This window comes from Sturnus vulgaris, unplaced genomic scaffold (genome assembly GCF_052056855.1).
Source record: "Sturnus vulgaris isolate bStuVul1 unplaced genomic scaffold, bStuVul1.hap1 Scaffold_195, whole genome shotgun sequence".
Taxonomy (NCBI): domain Eukaryota; kingdom Metazoa; phylum Chordata; class Aves; order Passeriformes; family Sturnidae; genus Sturnus; species Sturnus vulgaris.
Window position 1 is genome coordinate 11,621,069 of NW_028276170.1, and position 27,857 is coordinate 11,648,925.

General features: G+C 53.5%; 1 protein-coding gene across 1 annotated transcript in view; it reads left to right on the top strand.

Annotated features, from left to right (window-relative positions):
* LOC148218086 (uncharacterized) overlaps positions 1-27,857 on the top strand; it is a 48,316-nt gene that overhangs the window by 11,607 nt on the left and 8,852 nt on the right. The window contains exon 3 of the mRNA XM_088158046.1: positions 16,266-16,274. Within this exon, the coding sequence (XP_088014172.1) occupies positions 16,266-16,274 (9 nt within the window). The remainder of the gene's footprint in view (positions 1-16,265; positions 16,275-27,857) is intronic.

Below are 27,857 nucleotides of genomic sequence, written 5' to 3' on the forward strand. Positions count from 1 at the left end.
AGAGAAGAGCCCGACCCCCACCAGGCTGCACCCTCCTGTCAGGGAGTTGTAGAGAGTGATGAGGTCTCCCCTGAGCCTCCTCTTCCCCAGGATAAACATTCCCAGCTCCCTCAGCTGCTCCTCACAGGACTTGTGTTCCACAGCTTCTCCCCTGTTGTTCCACAGCCACTGCTCCTGTTCCAGTGCAGCTGCAACCCCTCCAGTGGTGCTGCTCCCACTCCAGTGCTGCTCGTCTGTGACAATGAGGGGACATTGTGACACTGAATGGAGACATAGTACTGTGGGGCAATTGTGACATTGAGGGGACAGATGGAACCCTGGGGCCATTGTGACACTGCAGGGCCTCCTGGACTTACAGGGCCATTGTTACACTGAGGGGACACATGGAGCTCTGGGTCCCTTGTGACACTGAGGACACACATGATACTTTGGGGCCATTGTGACATTGAGGGACATATGGAACCCTGATGCCATTGTGACATGAGGGGACATGGAACGCCGGGGCCACTGTGCCACTGCAGAGCCTCCTGGAAGCGTGGGGCCATTGTAACACTGAAGGGACACATGGAATCCAGGGACGTTGTGTCACTGAAGGGACACATGAAAGCCTGGGGCCATTGTGTCACTGAGGGGAAACATGGAACCATGATTCCATTGTGACACATGGAAACCTGAGGCCATTGTGACATGAGGGGAAACATGGAACCGTCGGGCCATTGTAAAATGGCAGGGTCTCTTGGAGCATGGGACCATGGTGACACTGAGGGGACACATGAAACTGTGGCGTCATTGTGACACGGAGGGGACAAATGGAAAAATGGGCCATTCTGACATTGAGAGGATACATGAAACTGTGGGGCCATAGTGATATGCAGGAGACACATGGAATTGTGGGGCTATTGTGACATTAAGAGCACACATGGAACCCTGAGCCCAAAGTGACACTCAGGGGACACATGAAACCGTGTGGATATTGTGACACTGAGGGGACACATGAAAGCCTGGGGCCATTGTGGCACTGAGGGGAAACGTGGAACCCTGAGACCACTGTGACATGAGGGGACACATGGAACCATTGGACAATTATGACACGGCAGGGGCTTTTGGAACCATGGGTCCATGGTGACACTGAGGGGACACTTGGAACTGTGGGGCCATAGAGAAACTGCAGGACCTCCCGGATCCATGGGGCCATTGTGACACTGGTGGACACATGAAAGCCTGGGGCCATTGTGTCACTGAGGGGAAACATGGAATCCTGAGGCCACTGTCATACTCAGGAAACAAATGGAACCCTGAGGCCATTGTGACAGGAAGGGACACATGGAACCATTGGGCCATTGTGACATGGCAGGGTCTCTTGGAACCGTGGGACCATGGTGATAGTGAAGAGACACATGGAACCCTGGGTCATTGTAACACTAATGGGACACATGGAACTTTGGGGATATTGTAACTTTGAGGGGACAAATGGAATCATGGGGCCATTGTGACACTGAGTGGACAGATGGAACTGCTGACATTGTGATGCTGAGGAGACACATGGAACCATGGGGCCATTGTGACATTCAGGGTACACATGGAACGGTGAGATGTTGTGACACCTCAGGGCCTCTTGGAACTGTGGGACCATTGTGACACTGAGAGGTCACATGGAACCCTGGCACTATTGTGCCACTGAGGGGACACATGGAACAACGGAGCAATTGTGACACTGCAGGGCCTCCTGGAACAGAATGGACATTGTGACATTGAGGGGACACGTGGGACTGTGGGGCCATTGTGACACTCAGGGGTCCCATGGAACCGTGGGGCCATGGTGACACTCCAGTGTCCTGTGGAATCCAGAGGCCCCTGTGATTCTGTGGGGCCTCATGGAACTAAGGATCCATTGTGATCCCACAAGGCCTTGTCATTCTCTGCAACTTCATGGAACTGAGGGGACACTGTGACACTGTGGAGTCTCTTGAATCCAAGAATCCATTGTGACACTTTCGAGATTTGGGGAAAGAAAGTGACTCTGTGACACTTTGGGGTCTCATGGAATCCAGAGGCCCTTATAGTTTTGCAAGACCTCATGGGACCAAGAATCCATTGTGACATTTTGGGACTTCAGGGAATGAAAGGGATTCTGTGACACTGTGGGGTCTCATGCAATCCAGAGGCCCCTATGGTTCTGTGGGGATTTTTGGAACCAAGGGGCCATTGTGATGCCTCAGGGCCTTATGGTGTCCAGAGATCATTGTGACATTTTGGGGTCTCCTGGAACGAAGGATCCATTTTGACTTTACAGGGCCTCATGGAGCCAAGGGTGACAACACGAGACCTCACAACAGAAAGGGGGGACCCTCTGTGCTGGTTTTGCACATTTGACATTTTGTGAGGAGTGAAGAAGCCACCCCCAGAAATGATTTTTTTTGACAGGAGCTGCTAAGAGCTTCCTCTAAGTCTGACAAAATCTAATCAGTGATTAGTTTTGAGAACTGACAACCTGTTAAACCACTGAAAAAGCTGTGCAGCCAGAGTGGCCACACTGTCCTGGCTGGGGCCCTTGAAAATCCTGGCACTTGAATTCTCCACTGTAAACAGCTCTGGCCACCACCAGCAGGGATCATATGATTATCTGCAGGCCTTGGAACAAGATATTATCTCTTTCACTGTACAGATGAGACTTGCAGACCTTCAATTCTCTCTCGAGTGAGACAACAGGACAGAGTGAAGACACGTAGAGGAACAACATGTGGACCCCAAGGTTAGAGAAGTAGAATTTAGGTCCCAGATGGGAGGGATTGAGGAGATGCCTCAGTCTTGGGCTGAAATCCTCTTGTAAGTCTATGGGAAAGATTAAGTTGATATGTCAGACTCTATTTCCCTGTAACTTGTACAAAAGCACGTGGAGGATGAAGTGTTCAAATTGCAGACATGAGCAAAAGCATCCATGCTGAACAAGCAGATATTGAAGTAGCTTGAACAGAGAGAGATGAGAGTGATGAAGACCCTTTACCCCAGGGAAGAAGAAGAGAACCTCTGTTCCCAGAGATGAAGATGATCTCAGAGACAGATGAAGAGAACCTTTGCTTCTGAACAGTTCATCCTTAAAAGTGTACCCTATTAGCCAAAGATTGAGCCCTCAAAAACAACTGTGGGGAAAGCTGTAGGTCGAGGGAAGGGACTTTTACAAAGTGATGAGATTTCCATTCTCCTGGGCAGCTGATTCACTGTGACTTTGAAGCCACGAGAGAATTGTCTCTTGTGGAGAAGTCTCCATAGCACCACAAGAGAGACTCCTCTCCCTAAGTGAAATGGAAAAAGACTATTTTAGAGATGGCAAACTGGCTGAATTGTTCCTGCATGTTGTCAGTGTAAAGAAAAGAGGGTGTGGGGGAGGAGAAATGTTCTGAAGGTTTTATTCTGATTCTTGTAATTCTTTTAGTTCTGTTAATAAAGTTCTTTCTTTATACCCTTTAAGATTGGAGCCTGCTTTGCCTTCCTCCTAATCCTGTCTCACAGCAGGAAATGAGTAAATAATTCTAGTGGAAGATTTGGCCAGCACTAAACCTGTAGTAGCTAACAGCTGGCCTGGAGGCCTTCCAGTTATAACTAATCCCAATTGTAATTTTATAATGTAAATAATTCTATAACTATTGTCATGATATAACTTGAGCAGTCTGGGCTGTTGGGGAGCAGGTCTAGGCCATCTGAGGTCGGTGGCCACCACGTGGCCCAAGAGCTCCTGCTGGCCCTGGAAAAAACCTCACCTGGATCTTGGCAGTGTAGAAATCCATCACGGAGCAGAGCAGGCAGCTGGGGCTGGGCTGGGAGCTCGAAGGCCACAGTGAGATGGACAAACTAGGGGACATTAGCAGACAGTGGGGACACACTGGGATCAGCTGGGGGGAACTGGGAGGGATCTGAGTGAGCCTGGAGGGGCTGGAACAAGATCAGGGATTGGAAAGCAAGGGTTGGAATGAGGTTGGTTGTGATGGGAAGAGACTGGGAAGGCCTTGGTGAGTTCTGACAGGTCCTGGAAAGGAATGGGAGAGGGTTTGGGGATCCTGGAGCAGTGGGGAGGTAACTAGGAGGGAGTTATGGGATCCTGAGCGGAAATAGAGGGGCTTTGGTGGGTCCTGGGGAGGCTGGGAAGAGATTGGGAGGAGGTTACAGGGTGTCCTGGGTGGGCAGGAGTTGACTAGGAAGGTGCTTAGAGGGGCTGCGGAAGGTCTGGAGGGTCCTGACCCCTGTGGATCCCCAGAGATGCTGCCAGACGCCGCCTGCAGCAAGGTGCTGATGGGGATCGGAGGCTCCGTGTTGGGCTTCGTCTTCCTGGAGCTGGGGCTCGGCTTCTACCTGTACAAGAAGGTGGGGGGGGGGTCCCAGGGGTCATGTCCCCCCTCCCCAGTAAAGCTTCCCAATTAGACCCAGTTCTGTTTACTGGGGGGAGGGACTGGGAAAGGACTTGGGGGAACCCCGCGGGGGGATCGTGGCTGGGGGGGAGGGCGGGGTCCAGGTGGGGAACACTGGGTGCTGCGGGTCTGCCCGGCAACCGGTGAGTCATCACAGCTGCTCTCTCTCATTGGCTGAATCTTCTTCATCGCATTCTCTGATTGGCTGAGGAGAGGCCCGGGAGTTGAGAGAAGGAACAGGAGAGATCCCGCCCCGAGCACGGGCACGGGAACAACAGAGCCAGCCTGGGCACAGCGAGGGAATTTATTATCAACCAAATCACAGCAACACGAGGAGAAGGGAAAGAAATCTCTCCAACCCCTTCCCTCCACCCAACACGGATCACCGGGACCACGGATCACCAGGGCTCTGCCCAACGGGGGTCACTGGGGATCATCCAACACCGATCCTCCCATGGGGGATGGAGCTGGAGCAGAGCACGAAGCTCTTCCCACACTCGGGGCACTCACAGGGCTTCCCTTAGTGGCGCCTCCGTTGGTGTTTGGTCAAGTGAGAGCTCCTGGAGAAGCTCTTCCCACACTCAGGACACTCGTAGGGCCTCTCCCCAGTGTGGATGCACCGGTGGACAGTGAGATGGGAGTTGCGTTTGAAGCCCTTCCCGCAGTCGGGGCAGCGGAAGGGCCTCTCCTCTGTGTGAATCCGCTCATGTTTGAGGCAATCGGAGCTTCTCTGAAACCTCTTCCCACACTTGGGACACTCGTAGGGCCTCTCCCCAGTGTGGATGCGCTGGTGGTATCTCAGGTTGGTGCTCCACTGAAAGCTCTTCCCACATTCCAAGCAGGTGTAGGGCCGTTCCCCTGTGTGGACCACCTGGTGATGCATCAGGCTGGAACTGTAGTTGAAACCCTTCCCACATTCCCCACACTTGTAGGGCTTTTCCCCAGTGTGGATCCTCTGGTGCTGGGTCAGATGGGACCTGTAGCTGAAACCCTTCCCACATTCCAAGCACTTGTGGGGCTTCTCCCCTCCACGAGGCTTCTCCATCAGCTCTGAGCTCTCCCTGGATCTCCGGCCACCTTCCCGGCTCAGGGAGGGTCTTTCCTCCTCGCAGCTCCCTGGGCTGGGTTTGCAGCCCCTCTTCCTGTGGGATCCCTGGGACTTGTCCTCCTCCTCCATCCATCCACGACTTGGGAATGACAAATCCTGGTTTGGAGGAAAACAAAAGAGAAGAGGGCCTTAGGCTGGGGGTTTCTCCTTGCCCAGGTTCATCTCAAGAAGTCACTGGGCATCTTGTGCCTGGAAAAACCTCCAAAACGCCACCACAGCGCGGGAGGGCCCGGCCTTGGCGCTCCCCCCCTCCCACCTCCCCAAATTCCCATCCAGGGGGGCGCTGGGGCCCGGGCCGGGCGCAGGTGGCTCCAGGTGGGCAACGCTGGGAGCTGCGGCTCTGCCTGGACACTGCTGCGTCATCACCGCCGCGCGCTCTCATTGGCTCAGCGCTGCCCGAGGGGCGGGGCTGCACCAAGCCGGGACACCCTGCTCCAGGGGGGATGGCCCCAAAACGGGGGACCCCCATGCAAGGAACAACAGCAAAGGGTCTCTACAAACACATGCTGCGAATCCGCTTGGACACAGGGCCAGCGACGTGGACATAAGGAAGTGGCAGCGGAAGCCATCAGGGTCAGAAAATGTTATTAATTGACCACACAGACTGCTGCTCAGCCAAGGTCCTGCTCAATTCATGAACTCCCAGAAAAAGAAGAAGGACTTAACAGAGCAATGAATATCGTTAGCTATACAAAAGTGGATGAATATTAACGGGGGGGGGGGGGCGGAAATTCAGCAGGTGCATTGGCATGTCGGTACCTCTCAAGTACTTCAGCCAATGGGAAAAGGGAGAGGGAGATGCAGCTGGGAAAATTAGGATGAAAAGGATGCTGTGTCTACTAACAATTGCAGAGACCCCATGGGAAATGGCCCACGGCCTCTTCCTTTATTTGTGAATGAAATTACTTTTACAGGAGTCCTCTGTCTTCTTTGTGCACAGAATCCTCTGGTGATGTGAATTTTTCCACACACCTTGGGGCTCGGCCCGAATTCCTTCCCCCATCCAGGGCGGGGACAGTGAGTGGAGCTGAAGGTGCCTCACCCAGTTTGGGTGATCGGCTCCCTTGGGTGGCTGCGGCACCGGGCATGGATTGGGTACCCGAGAGTGACCAAGAGACAGACGAGTGACAGATCGGGGGGACTGGGAAGAGTCGGCAGCCAGAGAGCACTGAAAATCTCAGCAGTGACTACAGTGGGATCTTCGGGGACAAATGGAAAGCCAGGAAGGGATCCTGGCAAAAGAGATGACGATCCCACAATATCTCTGAAGGGTTCCTTGGGAGCATGTTGAGGGAGTTTGCACATTCTCCCAGAGGTAATCAAGGACATGGACACCCAGGGGGGCAATAAGGGAAGTCCAGAAGGGATTTAGACAGCAAAGGATGGATGGTGTTGGTGTGCTGGGAAGAGACTGGGTGAAGGGCAGTGTGCAGGAATATGGTTCAGGAAAGAAGAAGCAGCAGGAATCTATGTGGGAAGAAAAAGGATGATGACAAAGACAAAGAAGAGAAAAATACTGAGGATGGGGATGTTTTCCAGCAGGCTCTTATCCTCAGAAGTTGCCAGCTGATGCAGATCCTTTCCATCCCCGGTTGCCAGGACAGGCACACAAGGAGGTCAGGATTGCAGGGGGTTTCTCTGTGCTGGGCAGCGGCAGGAGCGGGCGCAGAGGGGCGGCACCGGGAGCACGGGCTGGGGGCCTGTGGGGAGCTGCGGGGCCGGGCCGGGGCTGTGGGGCAGCCGGGGCTCAGCGCCGGGCGCTGCCTGAGCCCAGCACCCCCCGGCAATTGCAGGCCCGGCAGTGGCCCCCGGCCCCCAGGAGGCTGCGGGACGCCCCGGCCGCTGCCCGGCCCCGTGGAGCTGCCGGCCCTGCCCGCCGGGGGGGCCGCGTTTGGACACTGCGGCAGGACAGGCACCGGCTCTGGGATACGGGCTGGCCACGGCAGCCACAGCACAAGGAGCAGCACGAAGGAACAGCTGGGAAATGGGCATTGGACGTGCAAGGATCGAAATCAGCTTTTAAGCATTTTCCTTGGGTCAGTGCAGAAAGGAATGATTTAGCAGAAAGCTCAGCAGCTGTCAGAGGATGAGCACCCCCAGGCTCTGAGGGGGCTGCAGGAGGGGCAGAAGAAGCCCCTGGAGCACTTGGTCACAAAGGCACAGCAGGGGAATGCAAGAAGGGAGGAGGAAAAGGCCAAGGGGAAGGCAAAGGCCATGGCAGAGTTTCTACAGCCCCTGAGGGATAAACCCCAGGGCCCAAGGGGGCCCCAGCACCCAGGGGACGGGGTCGGCCACAAGGACCTGGCAGAGGCATTGCCCTCCTCCCCAGGGGAGAGCCAACCCAAACAGTCCCTGGGAAGGAATCAGGGTTCCATGTGCAGGGCAGAAGGACACTGGAAGCAGATACAGGAGCACCCTCAGGAGGAGCAAGTGCAGCCCTTGATGGACATACATTGTCAGGGGTGTCACAGCTCCCATTACACCAGGGACACACCGCATTGGGGCCCTTGAGAACATTCAGGGTGGATCTGGATCGAGAGGAGGCCTTTCCTGATGGACACAGAGACCTCTCCATCCACTCCCAATCTTAGATTTAAGGTGACAAATCGCCAAAAATTACTCAGGGGATAAATGGGAAAGGTGAGCTGGTGTGTTTTATTCAACCGCTGTTAGCAGCTGTGGGGGATGGGTTTGTAATTTAGGAATTTTTATTTCCTCCTAATTGTGATTGTAATTTGCTGGGAAGGGATTGATGGCTAAATTGGGAATGCAAATTGATATTGTAAAAGGTGATACAGAGGCCAGTTCTGTTTTGCCTTTGTGTCAAATGTCTGGCTAGGCCTATGCTGAAGTGAAACCAGAAGTGTGGGCAGCTCCAGGAAAATAGGGAAATTAGATATGGAGCCTCTCCAAAGCTCTTTGAAGTAACCAGGACAAGTGGAGTCTGAAAGCAATACCCTATTCCAAGGGAGGGAAGGAAGGGCTTAGAGCCTCTTATTGAGTCCCTGCTAAAGGCAGGGCTTTTGGAGCCAGGGATTTCTTCCTAAGACATTCCTATCTTGCCAGTCAAGAAACTGGAGGGATGGACACCAGGAGGAAAGCAGAGTTTTCAAGTGTTAAAAAGCAGATTAACTGAGCCTCCTGCCCTGGCCCTACCACAAAGGGAAAAAGAATTTGAATTGTATGAGAATGCTAAACAGGGCCATGCCAAAGGAATTCTCATGCTAAAATATTTAACCCAGTGGCCAGAGTGGCCTCATTGTCTGCAGAATTGTGCAGCCACAGCTTTAATGGGACCTGAGGCCCAAAAACTGCTGGAAGGAGGATCTCCTGTTGGTCAGGTCTTGCATCAAAATAAAGTTTTGATAACCAAAAGAGTGCCTGCACTCCCACAGCTGCTGGGGAAGACAATGGCAGAATTCCACTCTGCCTCTCAGTTACACTCACACACTGGCCTGCCCGGGATTCCACTGTTGGAAAATATACCTTGTTTAATTTTTAAAAGTTATTTCTCAACTCAGGCTTGTTTTGCCTTTGCACTGGGGAAAGAAATTTTAAAGAACTTTTTAAGGGGTGTTACACCAGTCAATAGGGATGAGTTTAACATGTCAACAGACAGGGAAGAGCCCAAAAGATACCCACAAAGAGAATGCCCATCAACAAAACCTCAACGAAACATCAGCAAATATCAAAGAACACCCACCCCAGACACTGCCCCCGGCATAGAGCACAGATGGAGACACCTGGTCTGGAAAAGGCTGAGAAGGAAATCCAGGAGTTCGGACCTAATTAACATCACAAGAGGAGAAATCCGGGTCTGCGAAGAAACAAAATACTAAGAACCACACAACTTTGAAGCAATGAGGAAAAGACGAGTGGATTTCTATGGGTTCAGGCTGTAAAAACTTTATGAAAATCTAGTAAAACTCACGTGTCATGGAATGATTTTCTTGGCACATCCGGGCTATGTGTGGATGAAATGATTTCTGTTGCACACCCCGACTAGAATCAAGTAAAACCTTGACTCTCTAACACTAAAGATATTATTGGAGAGTTTTGTTTTTCCTGCAGTTTAACTGACAAGATTACTCCATTAGAAAAACATTTCATAATAATCCTACATTTATATTATCAGTTAGGATTGGGCCAGGGTTGTGACAATTTTTACTCCCAGGAAAAGCAGAAAAAACTTGATTGCATTGGAATATTTTTGTACATATTTGCAGGAGGCTCTTAATGATGGCAGAATGTCGGAATGGATTTTTGGATGCGCATCTTTAGGTTGCATTTGGCAAAACTAGAAAAGTATTAATGGTGAGACTTTAATGCATAACCAGTTAATACAAAATCGTTTAGAAAAAAAGCAAAGCAAAACAAAACAAAACAAGCAGGTTGTGGGGGTGCACATGTGAATCAGCAAACGGCAGCTCTGGAAGAGAAGAATCGGTTCCTGGCAGCCGTGAGGGGGAGCTTTAGAAATGCAAATTACCTGAAGCAAAGTGTGGACAATGCCCCAGGATCTTCTTGCCTGGGGGAGGAATTGGGCTGATTCCCTCTGCCCCTCACCTTAAGCTCTGCCTGCTTGCACAGATGGAATTTGCACAACTAAAGGCAGAGCCCATAGTGAGGATATCTGACTGCAACAGAAATTGGTTAAGCTGCAAAGGGAAACAGCAAACGATGAATGTTGGGAAAACGTCATGAAAAAAAAAGTGTGTGGGGGAAATCATCCCTCTCCCCAGAGCACTGAGGTGTTTTTGCTAGTCCAGAGAAATCACTTGGGAATCCAAACATTTGATGATTTAATTAGAGAAAAGTGGTCAATTGATGCAGCCCTGGATGGAAGGAGCACCCAAAAATGGGAAGAAGATGAACAGACACCAGAACAAATGCTACAACACCATGGACCAGCCCCTGGGATCCCTAACGAATTCATATCAGGACACAGAAAATCCATCCGTAATTTGAGGGGCATAATTAGGTTAAAAAGTGTCCTTGAAATAATAACCAACCACACAGCTCCAGCTCCTGACCTTCTTCCCGATCAATCCACTCAGATGAGGAATGCAACGTTTCCCCATGGGATGGGATCAGGTTATCTATTCACAGAAGGAGAAGGAGTTTGTGGAAAATTACATGACTCAAACTGCTGTTGGCAAATGGATGATAACCGAAAAGTGGTGAAACAGATAACAAAGGAAATAAGAAAATATCTCGTATTCCGGAGAAAGGATGGGAATGGGACACGTTTTCGTGGTTCCCTGGCAGACCATGGCTTAAACGAATGCTGCTCCTCCTCTGACGTGCTACAGCAACTCTCAGCTTTTTACCATGCACGACACCTTGGGCCAAAGAGGATGCGGGAAAAGACATTGAGTCAATGGAAATTAAAAGTTTGTAAAGACAATTTTTAAGAAAATGAGAAAAGGAGGGATTGAAAGCAGTAAGATTAATATCGTAGTAGGGGTGCATATTAAAGGGGACATGCCGCAGGTGGATCGGGAACTCTGAACCTTCCAAGTTCCTCAGCGAGAGGGGAATAGGAGAGGGAGATGCAGACGAGAAAATGAGGATAAAAAGGAGGCGGCGCTTTATAAAGACCGCATGGCAAATGCCACATGGCGTCGCCCTTTGTTCAGGAATAAAGTCACTTTTACAGGACTCCTCTGTCTCCTGCGGGCACACAAACCTCTGGCCACGGGAATTTTCCCGCACAGCCCCGGGCACAGGGCAGACACCTCTGTGCCACCCACAGCAACCGGGACGAGCCAGCGCTGCTCCGGCACCGGCTCCTGCCGAGGCCCCAGCGGGAAGGAGACCGCGGGCAGCCGCTCCCGCAGCGCCCTCAGCCCAGCGCCAACACGGGCCGGCACCGGCACAACCAACCCGCCAGAGCCCCCTGCCACCCCCGAGGCCCGCAGCGAGCCCCGAGCCCCCGCACAACCGAGCGCGGCTCCCACCTGCGCTGGGGCCGCCTCCGAGCTCCGCCGCCGCCTCCCCGGGCTCCGGCCGCTGCCGCCGCTGCCGGGCCCGCACTGACGCTGCCACAATGGCGCCTTTGCTGCTCTGCCCAATCAGCGCGCGACAACCAGGAGTGACATTGGCACAATCAGCCAATGGCAGCGAGGGCCGGGCTCTGCACACGGCCCAGCCTCGGCCCGCGCTCTCAGGGCCCCCCGGGCTGTGGGAGGGCAAAGGCGGAGATGAGGAACAGCCCTGGAACGGGCCCGGGCCCGAGCCGCCATTGGCCTGGAAACACAAACGAAGTTCTCCGCAGCTCCCGGCACGCCTTTCCCAGCCCTGCGTGTTCGCTGCCTCCGGCTCAGCGGGAAGCCCTGGAGCTTCGCTGCCGCTCCCCCTATTTAGGAGCGTCTGTGCTTGGCTTTAATTTCCCCCAAAAAGGGAAAACTGCCCCAAACCCCTGTGGATGAGTGGGAGAGGGGAGAGATTTCTGGCAGAAAACTCCAAAAACTCAGAGCAGGATAATGAGAAGTAAATGAAGACCCTTCAAACCAGCTTTCCACTCGCCCCCCTCCTTCCAGCTGCACCTCCTACCCCGACAGTGCAGGGTGTGAGAAACGACGCTCACTTTGTAAATTTATAAAGGTTTATTAAACCTTAGCAAAAAAAAATACACCAAAAGACTGAATTAGGAGAAAAATCAGCGCTGGGAGCACAGGACTAAAGCAGCAGACCCGGGTGTGATTTGGGGGCCCAGCAGGGTCCCCGGGCCGCCCCCGCCCCCTCCGATCTCGGCCAACGGGTGCGAGCGGCGCGGCCCCGCTGCTGAGCACTGACCCCGCCCCGGGGGCCGCCGAGACCCCCCCCGAAAAAACCCGCACCTGCACCCCCCCTTCAGTCCCTCCAACCTTCCCAGTCCTGGGGGAAAAGGGGGAAAGGGGAGGACCTCGGGCGGGATCACCCGGAGACCCCCGGGGTGAGGAGCAGGAGGGGGGGCGGGGGGTTGGGCTCGCGGTGAGTGGGGGGTCCCGCGTGAGGATTTCGGGGGGGTTCGCTCGAGGAATTTTGGGGATCCTCGTGCGACGGATCCTCGTGCAAAGGGCTCCTCTCCTGCCACCGTCTCCTGGTGTCACCCAGACCAGTTTGGGGAGCTCTTTGTGTCACCCAGAGGAATCTGGGGGATCCTAGTGTCACTGAGAGCCCCGCGAGTGTCACCAAGAGCCCTGTGGCACCAAGAGCCCCTCAAGTGCCCCCAGCTCCTTGTGCCACCAGGAGCCCCTGGAGTGCCACCAGCTCCTCGTGTCACCGAGAGCCCCTCGTGCCACCAGGACCTCGTGCCAGAGAATTTGGGGAGAGTCTCTGTGCCACCCGGAGCCCCTGAGTGTCACCAGCCCCGTGCCAGGGTCCCCAGTGTCACCGGGGTCTCTCTCTGTGTCACACACCAGACCCCCCCTCCGAGCACCAGGACCCCCGAATTTAACCGTCCTCGTGCACCGGGACCCCCTCAGGACCCTCGAGTTTCCTCTCTCCCCTCCTCATGCACCGGCATCACCGGACCGCCCCCCCTTTCCCGAGGAATCGCCGGAGACCCCCTCCATCAATCACCGGGCACCGGGACCACCAGAGGACCTCCCCCATCAATCAGCACCGTCACCGTGCACCGGGACTCCCCCCCGCATCGAGCAGTGACACCCCCTCATCGTGCACCGGGACCGCCGGACCCCCGCTCAAACATCGCCAGCCTCGGGCACCGAGATCACCGGAGACCCCTCCATGAGTCACCGGGACCCCCCCGTCATGCACCAGGACCACCGGAGACCTCCCCAGGAATCACCGGACACCCCCTCACGAATCACCGGGCACCGGGACGCCCCCTCGGGCACCGGGACTGGACCCCCCCATCGTGTACCGACCACCCTCCGGTGCACAGGGCCCGGACCCCCCTTTGTGCCCCCCCTGCCCATCCCGGGGATTCCGCCCCTCCCCTTTGACTTCTCCCGGGAACAGGAGCGGGAATGGGGGGGGGGCGTGCGCTGGGGGGGCACCGGGGTGTCCCCAGCACCGGGGGGCGTCCCTTGGGGCTCGCTCCGTTCCCCCCTCTCCTCCTCCGGTTATCACCAGGGACCCCCCCAATTTACCGGGGCTCCCCCTATTCACTGCCCCCCCCGTTCACCGACCGCCCCAAAGCGCTGGGACCCCCCCGGATACTTGGGACCACCCCAGGGCGCCAGGACCCCCCACTCACTCACCGCCCCTCCCCCATCCATGGGACCCCCCCACTCACCGCTCCCCCCCCGTCACCAGGACCCCAAAATCCATGGGACTCCCCCCACACTCATCAAGACTCCCCCCAAATCCATGGGACCCCTCCCTCCCCCCCACTCACCACCCCCTTCTCAGCACTCCCCGGGCCCTCCCCATTGATCGAACGCCCCCATGGCCCCCCCAGCCCCTCGCCCTCGCATTGGGCCCCCCCGGGGCCGAGGCAGAGCCCTCCCTGAGGGACACCCCTCATCCCCGGCCTGCAGCCGCCCATGGAGCCGCTGACCACAACTCCCTGCCTGCGTCCATCCGGCCAATTCCTCTGGCCCCGCACAGCCCAGCCTGCAAAGCCAGGCCTGGCACTGTGGGGCTCGGGGGGGTCTGTCCTGGGCCACTGGGCCTCACAGGGCTCTGGGCACAGCAGCGGTGTCACACACTGAAATGTTATGGGGAATGGCTTAAACGCTGCCAGGAAGGAGATTTGCACATTATGGCGAAACTGAATAAAGAGGCTGAGACCACCCCAGCCCAGCCCTCCTTCACCTGACTGCAGCTTTGGCCTGGGACTTGAGCGGCCTAACAGCACCTGAGGTACCATCAAGGTGACACCATTGATCAATTGCCTCTGGTCTAGGGACAAGGACACGAGACTGAGGCAGGAGAATGTATCCAAAGCAAGGCAAAGCCAGCAGCTGTCCTGAAAATCAGCTTGGGCCAGGCTGGGGCTGGGGGAGGCCGTAGCCCACAGGCTCATCTGCTGAGGCCACGTTTGCACACACTGCCCACAGCCAGCCAGGGAGGAGGAGAGTTCTGGGGCTGTGGGGGAACCTCTGCCCACAGGCACTGAACACCCATCCTCCCTCACACAAACTGGCTCCGCTGGAAAATCCCCAGCCCGGGAAGGCCACATCCACGGCACATTGCCGTGAGGGGCAGCTGAGGAGGTGCCAGAATCCATCCAAGAGCCCCAAAGCGCTGCCCAGACTCACTGCTGAGGCCTTGCAGCAGAGCACTGCTCCTGATGCAAAGGGATGCAGCAGAGCCAGAGGCTGCTGCCAGAGCCTGTGTCAGACTTGTCCCTGCCAGGGGAGGTACCTGGGCCTTCCCACCTGCCCCCAGTGTGTATGGACCCCCTGAACTCCGTGTTTGTGGGGGACCCTGAGCACCAAGAAGACAGAGATGTAGAGCATCCACAGGACGCCATTGGGATCCACAGAGTGGTGAGGTTTTCTACTTAATCTGTCTCTGTCACTCTCTTTCTCATCCCCCACCTCTATTCCATTTCTATTTTTCTCTCTTTGTCATTCTCTCTGCCTCTCATTTACTCTTCTTTAAACCCACACTATTGACTTTGACACATGCTCTCATTTGCGATAGAAACAGATTCTGCCCCCACTTGCCTTGATGGAATTAATGTGCACTGTGAGCCAGGGTTGACCAAGGCCTCATATTTTCATGGTTCTGAGGTGCCAGGCCAATGAATCCACACAGTTCAAAAAACCTGGATTTCCCCAGCCTCTACCTGGCTAGAGGCAGGGCCCCTCTAAGCCTGGTTATTCTTCTTTCCTGAGCTATGTCTTGGAGGTTCCTTCAAGGGGATTGGACGTGTCATCATCATCATCATCATCATCATCATCATCATACCTGGCAGTTTGACTACGGGCAACTGGAGCTGCTTCCTTTTTGGTGAAGTTTGGTGAAGTTCCACCTTTTTTTGTGGAAATCCCTCTCTGCATCTCACTGTCCTGCAATTCAAGCACCAGTTTTACCAGAGCAACAGTAGATTTTCCATCCCACTTCTTCATGTTTTCTCCAGAATCACGCAGCAAAGACCACAGCTCAGCTCGTGAGAAGGGTCTTCTCTCCCCATCTGGGGAACGTTTACGTTTGGGGCCTGAACTTTTGATCTGTACAGCCAAGATTTGGAGAAATCCCTCTTTCATCTCCTCCCTGAGTTTCCTGTGGTTCTCCTCTATCTTATCTTCTCATTTCTGTAGAAGTGTTTCCACAGCTGCGATTCTGGCATGTGTTGGGCCATGCACGGCATCTGCATATGCTCGGAGCTTCTCCATATCGAGCATGGTCTCCTCCCTTTCCTCCAGCTTCATTATTGCTAAAGCAGAAGCGTATTCTTGTGGCCCAAGTCGTACAAGTTTTTGCCACATCACAGATGTACACGGTACCAAGTCTGGATTCCTAGTTGTTAGGTCATCTGAAAAAACAATCTCTGCCACTGCCATTTCTCTCAAGCGTTGAGCCCCTTGTTCTATGGTCTCCCACTGGGTTTGCTGCATACAGAGATCATCTGCACACAGATATCTTTATGCCACACTTCCCAGGACCCGTGCCCAGAGACTCTGAGGATTAGCCCCCCTCATCATTCCTTGGTCAATAACGGGATCATGTGACAGGGATCCCAAATTCCTGGCTTCAGTGCCATCCAGAATTGTGGCCTCGCCTGCAGCATCCCAAAGACGGACCAGCCAGCTAATTATAGATTCATCAGGTCATCAGGTGTGATCCTTTCTCAGGCCACGAAGGTCTTTCAGGGATAAGGACTCAATATTGGCTCCTGATCCTGTCTCAGTTGCTCTGACTTCTGATTTTGTACCAGGAGCTCACTTTGAGGATCCTTCCCCTGGATCATCATCACCCACTGGCCGATCAGTTTTGCTGCTGTGCTTCCTCCCCACAGCAACTGCCAGTGGCTTAGGCTCACTGTCTGGTTTAGCTACAGCCTGAGTGACTGGGGTATTGGCTGATTTATCTCCCTGCCCCCCTGCCTCTCTCTGCTGCCCTACAGTATCTAGCAGTGTGCAATAAGCATATGCTAGGGCCCAGCTTACTGCAATGATCTTTTTCTCATTAGAATCATCATGGCACTTCTCTTCCAGATATTTCCCCCCCTCATCTGGGTTCTGAATTTGTTCACGTGAAAGTTCCCAGGCTGGGGGATCAGAAAATTTATTCAGGGTTCTGCCCATTCTCTCCCATTCCCCATCCCACTCAGAATTTTCCATGCCTGGGCCTACTCCTGGGCCAGGGGTCCCATCAGCTCCTCTGGACATCTCAGCCCTCATTCTAGAGAGGCTGCAGACTGTGTAGAGGAAGCTTACCAGATGAAATACCAGGACAGTGGTATCCTTGACATTCAGGGGAAACTGAACATTCTCAAAAAATGACTTAACAGATTCAAAGGAGAAGAAAGTAAAGGCCAAAAAGCCTCATCCCGTGCTCCTCCTCTAACAAACTGGATGCAATTACTAATGAACTCCCAAAACATGCTATTGGAACTGGGATGCAGGGTAGATTGAAGAAACCATAAACCACAAATACCTGGAACAAACTCCAGTAGCTTTATAAACTTTCTATAAATCATTATCACCAAGCCCAGAAAAATAGCTATTCTAATTCCTCTACTGAAAAAAACTGCACCTTAGGGACACTACTGGAGCCATCTCCAGATAAGAAAATAAGTCCAGAGACCAGAAAGGTAATAAAACCTCAGAAAAGCCTAGGGACCCGAGACAGATAAAGGCATCCACCCCGACAGACATTATGACTTCAAACAACATGGTTACTGACTGCTTTACCCCAATACAGAGTAAGTACAACCAAAATGCAATCAGAACAGGTTTTCTTTTCCACTTTCTTGCAACACGTTGGGCGCCAAAAAAGTATTTGTCCTGGTTTAGGGCAAACTTGGGAGGAAACCTCTGAATGGGGTCCCTCTAGGAAAGAGATTCAAGCCGTCCCTCCCCCAGTTGTCTCGGGAATAAATACTCCCTCGGAGAGAAGTAGAAAAGGAAAAAACTTTATTCAACAGGCAGTACACCTCCCAGCACAAAAATGAACAAAACCAAACAGCAAAACCCCTCGCTGTTCCCAAGAGATGACAGATTTAGAAGAGTTCTTTCCCTGGGCTGCCCGGCTCACTCAGTCTGTTCTCAGTCCCTCCTGTGCTGGGAAATGCCACGGCCCAGGCCAGGCCTGGTGGGCCACAGGTGTGAGCTCCCGGTGCCCTTCTGGGTTTTCAGTCCAGAGCAGGTTCAATCAATTCCAGGAAAAAGGAAATAAAAAACAAACCCCACAGTCTAAGGAACTTCTCTGCCTCAGCTAGCCATAAAAATTAACCAAAAGCAAAAAAAAGAGAGCTCTCTCTCCCTGTCCACTGCAGACAACACAGTCTGTGAGCAGGAATGTGGGGGAGCCTGTGCAGTCTCTGATAACAAACTCTGCATTTCTTCTTTCCCCCCCTTCACTCCTGGAACCAGTCTTAAAACTGCAGAATTCAATATCCAACACCAACAGAACAGACGATTTGGAGATACGAGTATCATACAGTCTCCCCAAGACAGCTGTCTATGAGGTTCTGGGGGTCCCCTTGTCCTGAATGCCCTGGATCCTGCATATATTTGGTGGTCCCTCCTCTGCAGGGTGTCCACCTGCTCCAGGCTTCCCGGGAATCTCAGGGGTCCCCCCTCTTTGGTCTCCCAACTTTGGGATTCTGGGGTTCCCCCCTCTCTGGGCTGCTGAGGGTCCCATGGGTGCCCCTCTCTGGGTGGCACTAAGGGATGCCGAGAGTTCTGGGCTCCCAGGGGCGCCTCCTCCCCTGACTCCCTGCTCCGGCCTGCCGGGGCTCACAGGGGTCCCCCCTCTCTGGGGTCCCCACTTTGGTGTCCCAGGGGTTCCCCGTCTCCAGGCTCATCCCTTCTCCGGGCTGCCCCTTCTCCAGGCTCCCCTCACTCCCGGCTCTCGGGGTCCCCCCTCTCCAGGCCCCCATTCCAGGCTCCGGCACTCCCGGGGCTCTCCCCTTTTCGCTTTCCCCCCCTCAAGGCTGCTCCCCTCGCCCTGCCAGTCCCGGGCGATCGCCACGGGGCTCCGGGGACCTCCATCCCCCACCCACCGCCGGGGCTCTGTCTGCAGCCGCCACCCAGACATCCCCAAAAAACCACCCGGGGACCCCGCAGGATCCCCCAAAAGGGGATTTCGGGACAGCTTTGGAGCCCTGCAAGGTGCAAACATCGCTCCGCCCGACGCCTCCCGAAATACACAAACAGGGAGACCCAAAGATACTTCGGGTGAGCTCCAAATATTCCTCCCCCTTTCAAAAACCCCTGCCAGGACGGCCCAAGATATTGGGGGCGAGGTCCCTCTCCCGGGTCACCTATGTCAGGAAAATTAATCCACAAACACCAGAGATTTATGTCCAAAAAGGAGAGAGAGGAGTCCTTTTTGCTTTATTCGAATAAAGGGAGAGGCCATGGGACATTCCCCTGGGATCTCTCAAATTTTTGGAGGACGCAGCCTCCTTTTTATCCTATTTTCCCGGCCGCATTTCCCTCTCTCTTTCCCCATTGGCTGAGGTACTTGAGAGGCACAGACTTCCCGGAACGCCTGATACCTGAAATTCCCCTCTAATGTATAACCTTCCCTTTTAATTTTTAATTCTTACAGAATTCATAGTTTTCCCCCCCATTGCTTCTTTCATCTTTCGATATCCAATTTCATTTATCAGCAGCCTTACAGTTTGTTTGTAAAGGCAAATATCTTTTTCCATTCATCAATCAATGGAATCCATCCCATTGTTTCTTTTATCTCTCAGTGCTAGCCTTATCTACAAGCAGATCCACAGCTCATTTGTAAAGACTAATTCAACATTCCTCTCAACGTGGTTCTCTAAGAAGGCCATAACTAAATGCTTGCACGGCCGCCTCTCGCAGGGGCTCCTGTGGGCTCCGCAGGTACGGCAGCGCCTGGCGCAGCAGCTCGGCCGCTCGGCTCCTGTCCTGTGCCAGCTGGAGAGAGCGGCAGGGCACGGAGGGAAGGGTTGGCGCGGGCTCTGTCCCTTGGCCTCGGCCTGCCCTGCCCGCACAGCCCTGAGCGGGGCAGAGGGCCCGGCAAGGCGCGGGCTTGATGGAGCTCGGGGGTCTCTGTCAGAAGCTGTTACTCCTTCCTGGAATGATTTTTGCTTGGAAGTGATTATGTGCAGTGTCCACGCATCTCCCCAGCCCATCACTGCCTCACACACGAGTTGACCACCAAGCCACTCTCCGGCCATCTGACCCGCAGCTGAGCCCTTCCCAGAGTGCCCGCACCCGCAGGGAGCGCAGGGCTGGATTTGGCCGCCAGAGAGTTGGTGACCCTCGTGAGATCCTCGGTGCATTTAGTTCCTACAGGAGTGTGGGCACCGCTGGGAAATGATCTGCATGCCTTGTTAATTGGATGTTCTTCCACCGCTAGCCTGGGGCAGGATCTCTCCCGGTCCTCCTCTCAACTCCCGGGCCTCTCCTCAGCCAATCAGAGAAGGCACCAAAATAATTGAGCCAATCAGAGCGCGCGGCGCTGATGACTCCTCAGGCAGTCCCAGAGCGCCCAGAGCTCCTCACCTGGACTCCACCCGCGCCCCGCCCCCAGCGCCCCCCGCCAGGAGAATTTGGGGAGGGCGATATAGGATTTTATCTTCTTTTTTATTCTTCCAGAGTCAGGATTAAATGCTCGACAGACGGAATTTAGTGTTTGGACTCAAATATTTATTAATTCTTATCTATATTACAGTGAGTTCTACAGCACTTCTAGCTAACAGGCTAAAAATGGACACGTATCTCTCTCTCTACAAGGCCTTTTAAGGGCCAATCTGTCCAATTAAGAACAGACACCTAAATTCTTTTTACTATTAACCCAACAATCAATCAGCTGTGACCTGAAATGGGGAATTATCTATCCAATTACAAAAGTGCCACCTAGACCCGTGAAAAAGGCGAAAAAGAAAGAAAACTCCACCCTAAAACCTCCATCTTGTTTTATATGTATTAATATATTCTAAAACCCCAAATTCTAAATTTTCCACCATGGGACATTACACACTTCTATTCAAACTACACACCAGTGATCCCAGTTCTATCACACAATTCTGGAAAGCGTCTTCATGGCCTCTGGTAAAAAGCAGTGTTTTCCTGGGGGTCAGTGCCTGTCAGCACAGAAAGCCCAAACCCCTCAGTTTCCAGGGTTCCAGCAGGGGGGAGGTGTCAGACCCTGCCCGGCGCTGGCCATGGGGCGTGTGGGGCAGCTGGGGCCCTACTGGTGCCACTGGGAGCCCCCTTGGCTGGGGGCGCGGAGCTCTCGGGTGAGTGGGAGGGGCGGGACGGGAAGTGGTGGGAACGGTGGGGATAGAAAGGGAAATGGGGAGGTGGGACCCCCAAACAGATGTTGGGGAGGGCTGGTGACTGGGGAATGTTGGGAAAGGGGGAGGAAAATACAGAGAAGAGTGGAAAAGAGGATCTGGGACTGCGGGAAGAAGGGTCCCATGGCAGCCATGGGGCACTGGGGGTGCGGAGTCCGGGTTGCCCCGGAGCTCTTGGCTACTGTGGGCTGCTGGGGGGCTGCTGGGAGGACACCCCCGGACCTGTGTCCTGCACACACAGCGCTGTTCCAGGAGATGGTTTAGTCCGAGTGTCACTGCATTCACGGCACCGACTGGCTGAGGTTCGTGGAGAGGAACATCTCCAAGCGGGAGCAGTTCCTGCACTTGGGCAGCGATGTGGGGCTGCACGTGGGGACACCTCCTTTGGGGACAAGGCTGCCAGGCACTGGAACAGCGACCCGCAATGGATGGAGTACAGACGGGCTGCGGTGGACAGGCACTGCCGGCACAACTACGAGTTGTCCAGCCCGTTCCTCGTGGAGCACAGAGGTGAGCGTGGGGCAGAGCGTGTCCCCTCGGGCCCTACCCTGGGAATGACCCTGGAGCCCCTCAAAACCTCCCTGGGAATCACCCGAGACACGTCAGCCCTTCTTGTGCCCATCCCCGGGGCCTCCTGCCCCCTCACGCCAAGTGACTCCAGTGGCTCTCCCAGTCCATCCCCTTGTCACCAGAGTCCCTCCAAATTCCTCTCAGTCCACAGCCATTCCATTCCCAGTCCACTCCCAGACCTCCACCCTCTCTACCAGTGAATTCCCAATCCCTCCCAGTCTGTTCCAAGTCCTTTTCAGTCCAATCCCGAGCCTCCACTCTTTCTCCCGGTCCCCAATCCACTCCACTCTCTCCCAGTGTTCTCCCATTTTCTCCAGTTTCATTCCCAGTCCCTCTCAGTGCCACACCAGCACTCTCCCATCTCTCCTAGTCCCCCCCAGCTGATCCCAGTGTGTCCTCACTCTCTCCCAGCGCCCCCCAGTGTCCCCATCTCACTATGGCCCTCGAGCTCCCAGCCGGGCCCCGGCTGCCTGCTCTGCTCCGTGATGGATTTCTACCCTGCCGACATCCAGCTGAGCTGGTCCCAGGGCCAGCAGAATCTCTCAGAGCATGTGGTGGCCACCAACCTAGTCCCTAATGGGGACTGGACCCACCAGCTCCTGGTGCTGCTGGAAAACCCTCCCGGAACAGGGTCAGCTCCAGCTCCAGGTGGAGCTCGTCAGCCTGGAGCACCCCCTGAGCCGGCACTGGGGCACGGCCCGGACCCCACAGTGTGAGGGGAGTGGGGGAGACGCTGGGGGAGCTGGGAGAGGGATTGAGGTGTGCTGGGAGTAACTGGGAGCGAGTTTGAGATAGCCTGGATTAAAACAGGAGAAGGGATTGGGTGTCTAGAATGGCTGAGAATGAGTTTGAAGGATGCTGGGGAGGGTGGGATGCGGTTCTAGGGGTCCTGGAGGGCACTGGGAGGGAGTCTGGGGGTGCTGGGTATAACTGGGAAGGATCTGAGTGAGCCTGAAGGAGCTGGAAAAAGATCAGGGATTGGAAAGCAGGGGTTGGAATGAGGTTGGTTGTGCTGGAAAGAGACTGGGAGGGGTCTTGATGAGTCCTGGTGGAGTTGGGAAGGGACGGGGAGTTGGTTTGGGGGTCCTGGGGCAGTGGGGGGCAAATGGGAGGGAGTTATGGCATTTTGAGAAGGACAGGAGGGGCTTTGGTGGATCCCAAGGAAGTCAGGAAGAGATTAGAAGAATTAGAAGAATGTTTTAGGGAGCCCTAGGTGGGCTGGGGGAGATTGTGAGGATTCTTGGAGAGGCTTGAAATGTCCGTGAGAGGTTTTGGGTGGCCCAGACCCCTGTGATCACCCAGAGATGTCGCCAGACGTCGCTCACAGCAATGTGCTGACAGAGATTGGTGGCTCCGTGTTGGGCTTCGTCTTCCTGGTGCTGGGGCTCAGCTTCTACCTGTGCAAGAAGGTGAGGGAGGGACCCGGGGTTCATATTCCCCCGCCCCCAGGGTGTGTGTGCTCCTCCTGGGGACCTCCAGCCGGGTGTCACCCCCTTTTCTCTGCCCACAGAGCTCCTGAGCCGGCAGCGGCTGCAGCCCCTCCCCATGACCTCAGGCACAGCCAGGACTCCCCGCTCCGCACCCACATTGATTTTGGGAGGGTTGTGGGTCTGCCCCAGCCCTGCTGTAACTCTGCCTAAGCCCAGCTGCTCCCAGTCCTCCCAATAAAGCTTCCCAGTTACACCCAGTTCCATTTACTGGGGGGCGGGACTGGGAAAGGACTTGGGGGAACCCCGCGGGGGGATCGTGACTGGGGGATAGGGTGGGGTCCAGGTGGGGAACACTGGGTGCTGCGGGTCTGCCCGGCAAGCGGTGAGTCATCACAGCTGCTCTCTCTCATTGGCTGAATCTTCTTCATCGCATTCTCTGATTGGCTGAGGAGAGGCCCGGGAGTTGAGAGAAGGAACAGGAGAGATCCCGCCCCGAGCACCTGCACGGGAACAACAGAGCCAGCCTGGGCACAGCGAGGGAATTTATTACCAACCAAATCACAGCGGGATAAGGAGAAGGGAAAGAAATCTCTCCAACCCCTTCGCCGACCCAACGGGGATAACCAGGACCATGGATCACCAGGGCTCTGCCCAACGGGGGTCACTGGGGATCATCCAACACCGATCCTCCCATGGGGGATGGAGCTGGAGCAAAGCACGAAGCTCTTCCCACACTCGGGGCACTCACAGGGCTTCCCTTAGTGGTGACTCCGTTGGTGATGGGTCAAGGTTGAGCTCCTGGAGAAGCTCTTCCCACACTCAGGACACTCGTAGGGCCTCTCCCCAGTGTGGATGCGACGATGGACAGTGAGATGGGAGTTGCGGTTGAATCCCTTCCCGCAGTCGGGGCAGCGGAAGGGCCTCTCCTCTGTGTGAATCCGCTCATGTAGAAGGAGATTGGAGCTGGTCTGAAACCTCTTCCCACACTTGGGACACTCGTAGGGCCTCTCCCCAGTGTGGATTCGCTGGTGGCTTCTCAGGTTGCAGCTCCACTGAAAGCTCTTCCCACATTCCAAGCAGGTGTAGGGCCGGTCCCCTGTGTGGATCACTTGGTGCTGCACTAGGTAGTTGCTGTCCCTGAAGCTTTTCCCGCATTTCCCACACTCATAGGGTTTCTCCCCAGTGTGGATCCTCCGGTGCCGGATCAGGTTGGAGCTCTGGCTGAAACCCTTCCCACATTCCAAGCACTTGTGGGGCTTCTCCCCTCCAGGAGGCTTCTCCACCAGCTCTGAGCTCTGCCTGGATCTCCGGCCGCCTTCCCAGCTCAGGGAGGGTCTTTCCTCCTCGCAGCTCCCTGGGATGGGTTTGCAGCCTCTCCTCGAGAGGGATCTCTGGGGCTTTTCTGCATCCTCCATCCCCGCACACCTGAGGAATGAAAATTCCTGGTTTAGGGGGAAATAACAAGAAGAGAGCTCCATAAACTGGGTGTTCCTCCTTGCCCAAGTTCATCTCTGGAAGTCATTGGGCATCTTGTGTCTGTAATAACCTCTCAAACACCAAGATTCCTACCCAAAATCCTCCAAACTTTAAGACACGCATCAAATCTCCCCAAATATCAAGCTTCAGCCAAAATCCCCTCCAAAATTTTGCAGGTTTAAAAGCAAAACCAGTGAGAGACTCCAAGTCAGAAATACAATTTGATAGGAAAAAAGAGAAGAGAAATAAAATACATGAAATAGTACCGAAGAAAGCAACTGACAGAATCAGAATACAACCTGACACCCCGCTAGTTAGGGTGGTGGTAGCAGTCCCGATGAAGTGGTCTTGTTGAAGTTGTGATGCTGTAGAAAGGTCTGGTAGCTCTTGTCCTCTGCAAACCAGTGGGTAAGGGCTGCCTTGGTGTTCCAAATCTCAGATTTTATCTAGGTAGGAAAGGCTTGGCTCCTCCCCCTGGCTGGAGCATCTCCCAATGGGATGATGGAATTTTATCAGTCATGCAGTGGCACTCAATGGCCCATTAACAGAAGATATCTTCCTGGAGGAAGGATGGGTTGTGGAAAAGATAAAGAACACTGCCCCACCTGGTTTTAACAGATGGCCCATTAGCAGAGGATATCTCCCACACAGATAAGGATCACTGCTCCACCTGTTTTTTTCCACCACTCTTTGTTCTTTTGTTTCTTCCTCTGATTGGTGACTTCATGTTTGCTGCTGATTTCCTCTCCCTTTTGAAGATGAAAATGGTAAAAGTGTCTTTGACCTGCCTTGCTGGATATTGTGAAGAGGAACAGTCATCTACTGCAAGTGGAAGTGTCACAGGTGGAGCAGAGTTCTGTGAGTGCTGTATCAAACCAGACCTCATCAGACCAGCCAGAACAACTGGTCCATGCTGCCCTTCACTGCTCTGCCTGTTCCCCACTGTTTCATGCCAGAGTAATTTAACTGCTGTTAATTGGGTGTGTGTTTCACTCGAGCCAGTCCAGCAGAACCAGCAGAAAGCAGCCCCAGAATGAATGGGGCTCTGCAGAGGAGCCCCAGACTATTCATCAGCCTGCCCGCAGAACTGGCTCCAAATCTGAACCCTTGTGACCACACTCTGAAGAAGACACACTTCTGATATTTCTGAGGCACTTATGACTGAGGCACTGCACGTGCTTGTGCAGGTAAGAATCCCAAAGCTCTTTCTGTCAGGAAAATTAATCCACAAATACCAGATGTTTATGTCCAAAAAGGAGACAGAGGAGTCCTTTTTGATTTATTCAAATAAAGGGAGAGGCCATGGGTCTCCCTTGGGATCTCTCAAATTTTTGGAGGACACAGCCTCCTTTTTATCCTATTTTCCCGGCCGCATTTCCCTCTCTCTTTCCCCATTGGCTGAGGTACTTGGGAGGCACAGACTTCCCAGAACGCCTGATACCTGAAGTTCCCCTCTAATGTAGAACCCTCCCTTTTAATTTTTAATTCTTATAGAATTCATAGTTTCCCCCCGTTGCTTCTTTCATCTTTCAATATCCAATTTCATTTATCAGCAGCCCTACAGTTTGTTTGTAAAGGCAAATATCTCTTTCCATTCATCAATCAGTGGAATCCATCCCATTGTTTCTTTTATCTCTCAGTGGTAGCCTTATCTACAGGCAGATCCACAGCTCATTTGTAAAGACTAATTCAACATTCTTCTCAACCCCTCCTCTTTTGTTTTTTAATAATTGTCTTTACACACTTTAGGTATCATTGACTTAATTTCTTGTTCCTGAGTCTTTTTTGGTTTTGTAATTATTTGGGGTGACATCAATTTCTGTCCTTTTGTAACCATCTCTGGATCAGTAGGCGTGGCTCTTACCTGCATCCCTTTGATCACATGTTGAATAAGTTGTACTAAGCAAGGGAACATGCCTGGCAAAAAGATTAGAGTTGCTACAGCACGTAAGAGGAAAAAAAAGCAGTTGTTTAACTTATAGTCCACCAGGTAGCCAAGAAAACATGTCCCATTCCCATCCTTTTCATCTTTGGACTGGCACATGAGCTAATTTTTTAAATTCATTTTGCAATTTGTTTCACCACTTTTCCATTGTCATCTATTTGCCTATTTAGGCAATAAGTGTCTTTTTCAGAAGAATGAAGCCGCCATGGACTTCCTTCTTCATCCCAAAATCCTGTTCCATTACAGACCTTACTCAGGGTGTTAATCTACTATTGAGGTTTTACTGGGCTGGCCACCCATGGCCAGTTTTCAGATTCTCCTGGCCCTCCACAGACCCAACAATTGCTAAGGTTAAAGGTTTTTGCTACTTCTTCTCCTAAGGTCAAAAAATTATTTTCCCATTCTTGGCCCCAACCTAACCAATAATATAAAGGTAACATTATTAAGAGAAACATTCTGATTGTGTAATCTAATCTCCTAACTTAATTTTTACTTTCACGTTGTCTTTCACACCACCTGTGGCGAGTGAAGGCACAGAAACAGCTCAACATAAAGAAAACAATGACAGCAAGGGTTGGCCCCCAGTGCCTGGAGATCTGAGAGGAGGGATGCCCACACAGACTATTTCAGCAGGCACTCTGTGGGTGGGCACACGAGGCTTCCCCCGATGTCGACGCCCTGGCTGCTGCTCCAGTCCCCTCCTGCCGAGTGTCAGTCGCGGCTTCCCGTCCTTCTCCTGCAGCTGAGATGTCCAAATCTCTGGGGCTGCAGAGACCTTGGCCCGAGTGTGATGGGTCCAGCCGTGTTCAGCTGTCTTGACGGCTGTGTCTGTGCTCAGCAACACCTGGAAAGGTCCACGCCACTTGGCCACCAGTGGTGCTTCTTCCCACTCCTTAACCAGGACCCAGTGTCCCGGTTGGATGTTGTGAACAGCAAAGTCCAAAGGCAGGGTCTGTGCCAGCTGAGCTTCCTGTCGAAGAGATTTCACAAGAGACACTATCCGAGCCACATATTGTTTCAAATACACATCGCTTATCTCTATCCCCCCACTCGGCTGAGAATTACAAGGGTAAGGAATTCCAAACATAAATTCAAAGGGAGATAATTGAATATCTCCCCTGGGTCTGGCTCTTATTCTTGTTAAAGCCAGGGGCAGGAGCCGTACCCATGGCATTTTAGTTTCTATCACCAGCTTCAGGAGATGTTTCTTTATTTCTCCATTCATCCGCTCAACCTGACCCGAACTCTGTGGGTGCCAGGGGGTATGGAGTTTTCACTGTATCCCTAAAGCAGTCATAACTCCTTGAAGAATTTTTCCTGTAAAATGAGTTTCCCTATCTGAATCTATTGCTTCCACCATCTCATATCTTGGAATTATTTGTTCCAAAAATATTTTAACAACTGATCCTGTAGTTGCTGAAACAGTTGGAAATGCTTCTGGCCACCCGGTTAATTGACATACTATTACCAGAAGATATTTAAATCTTGCCACTCGAGGCATTTCAGTAAAATCCACCTG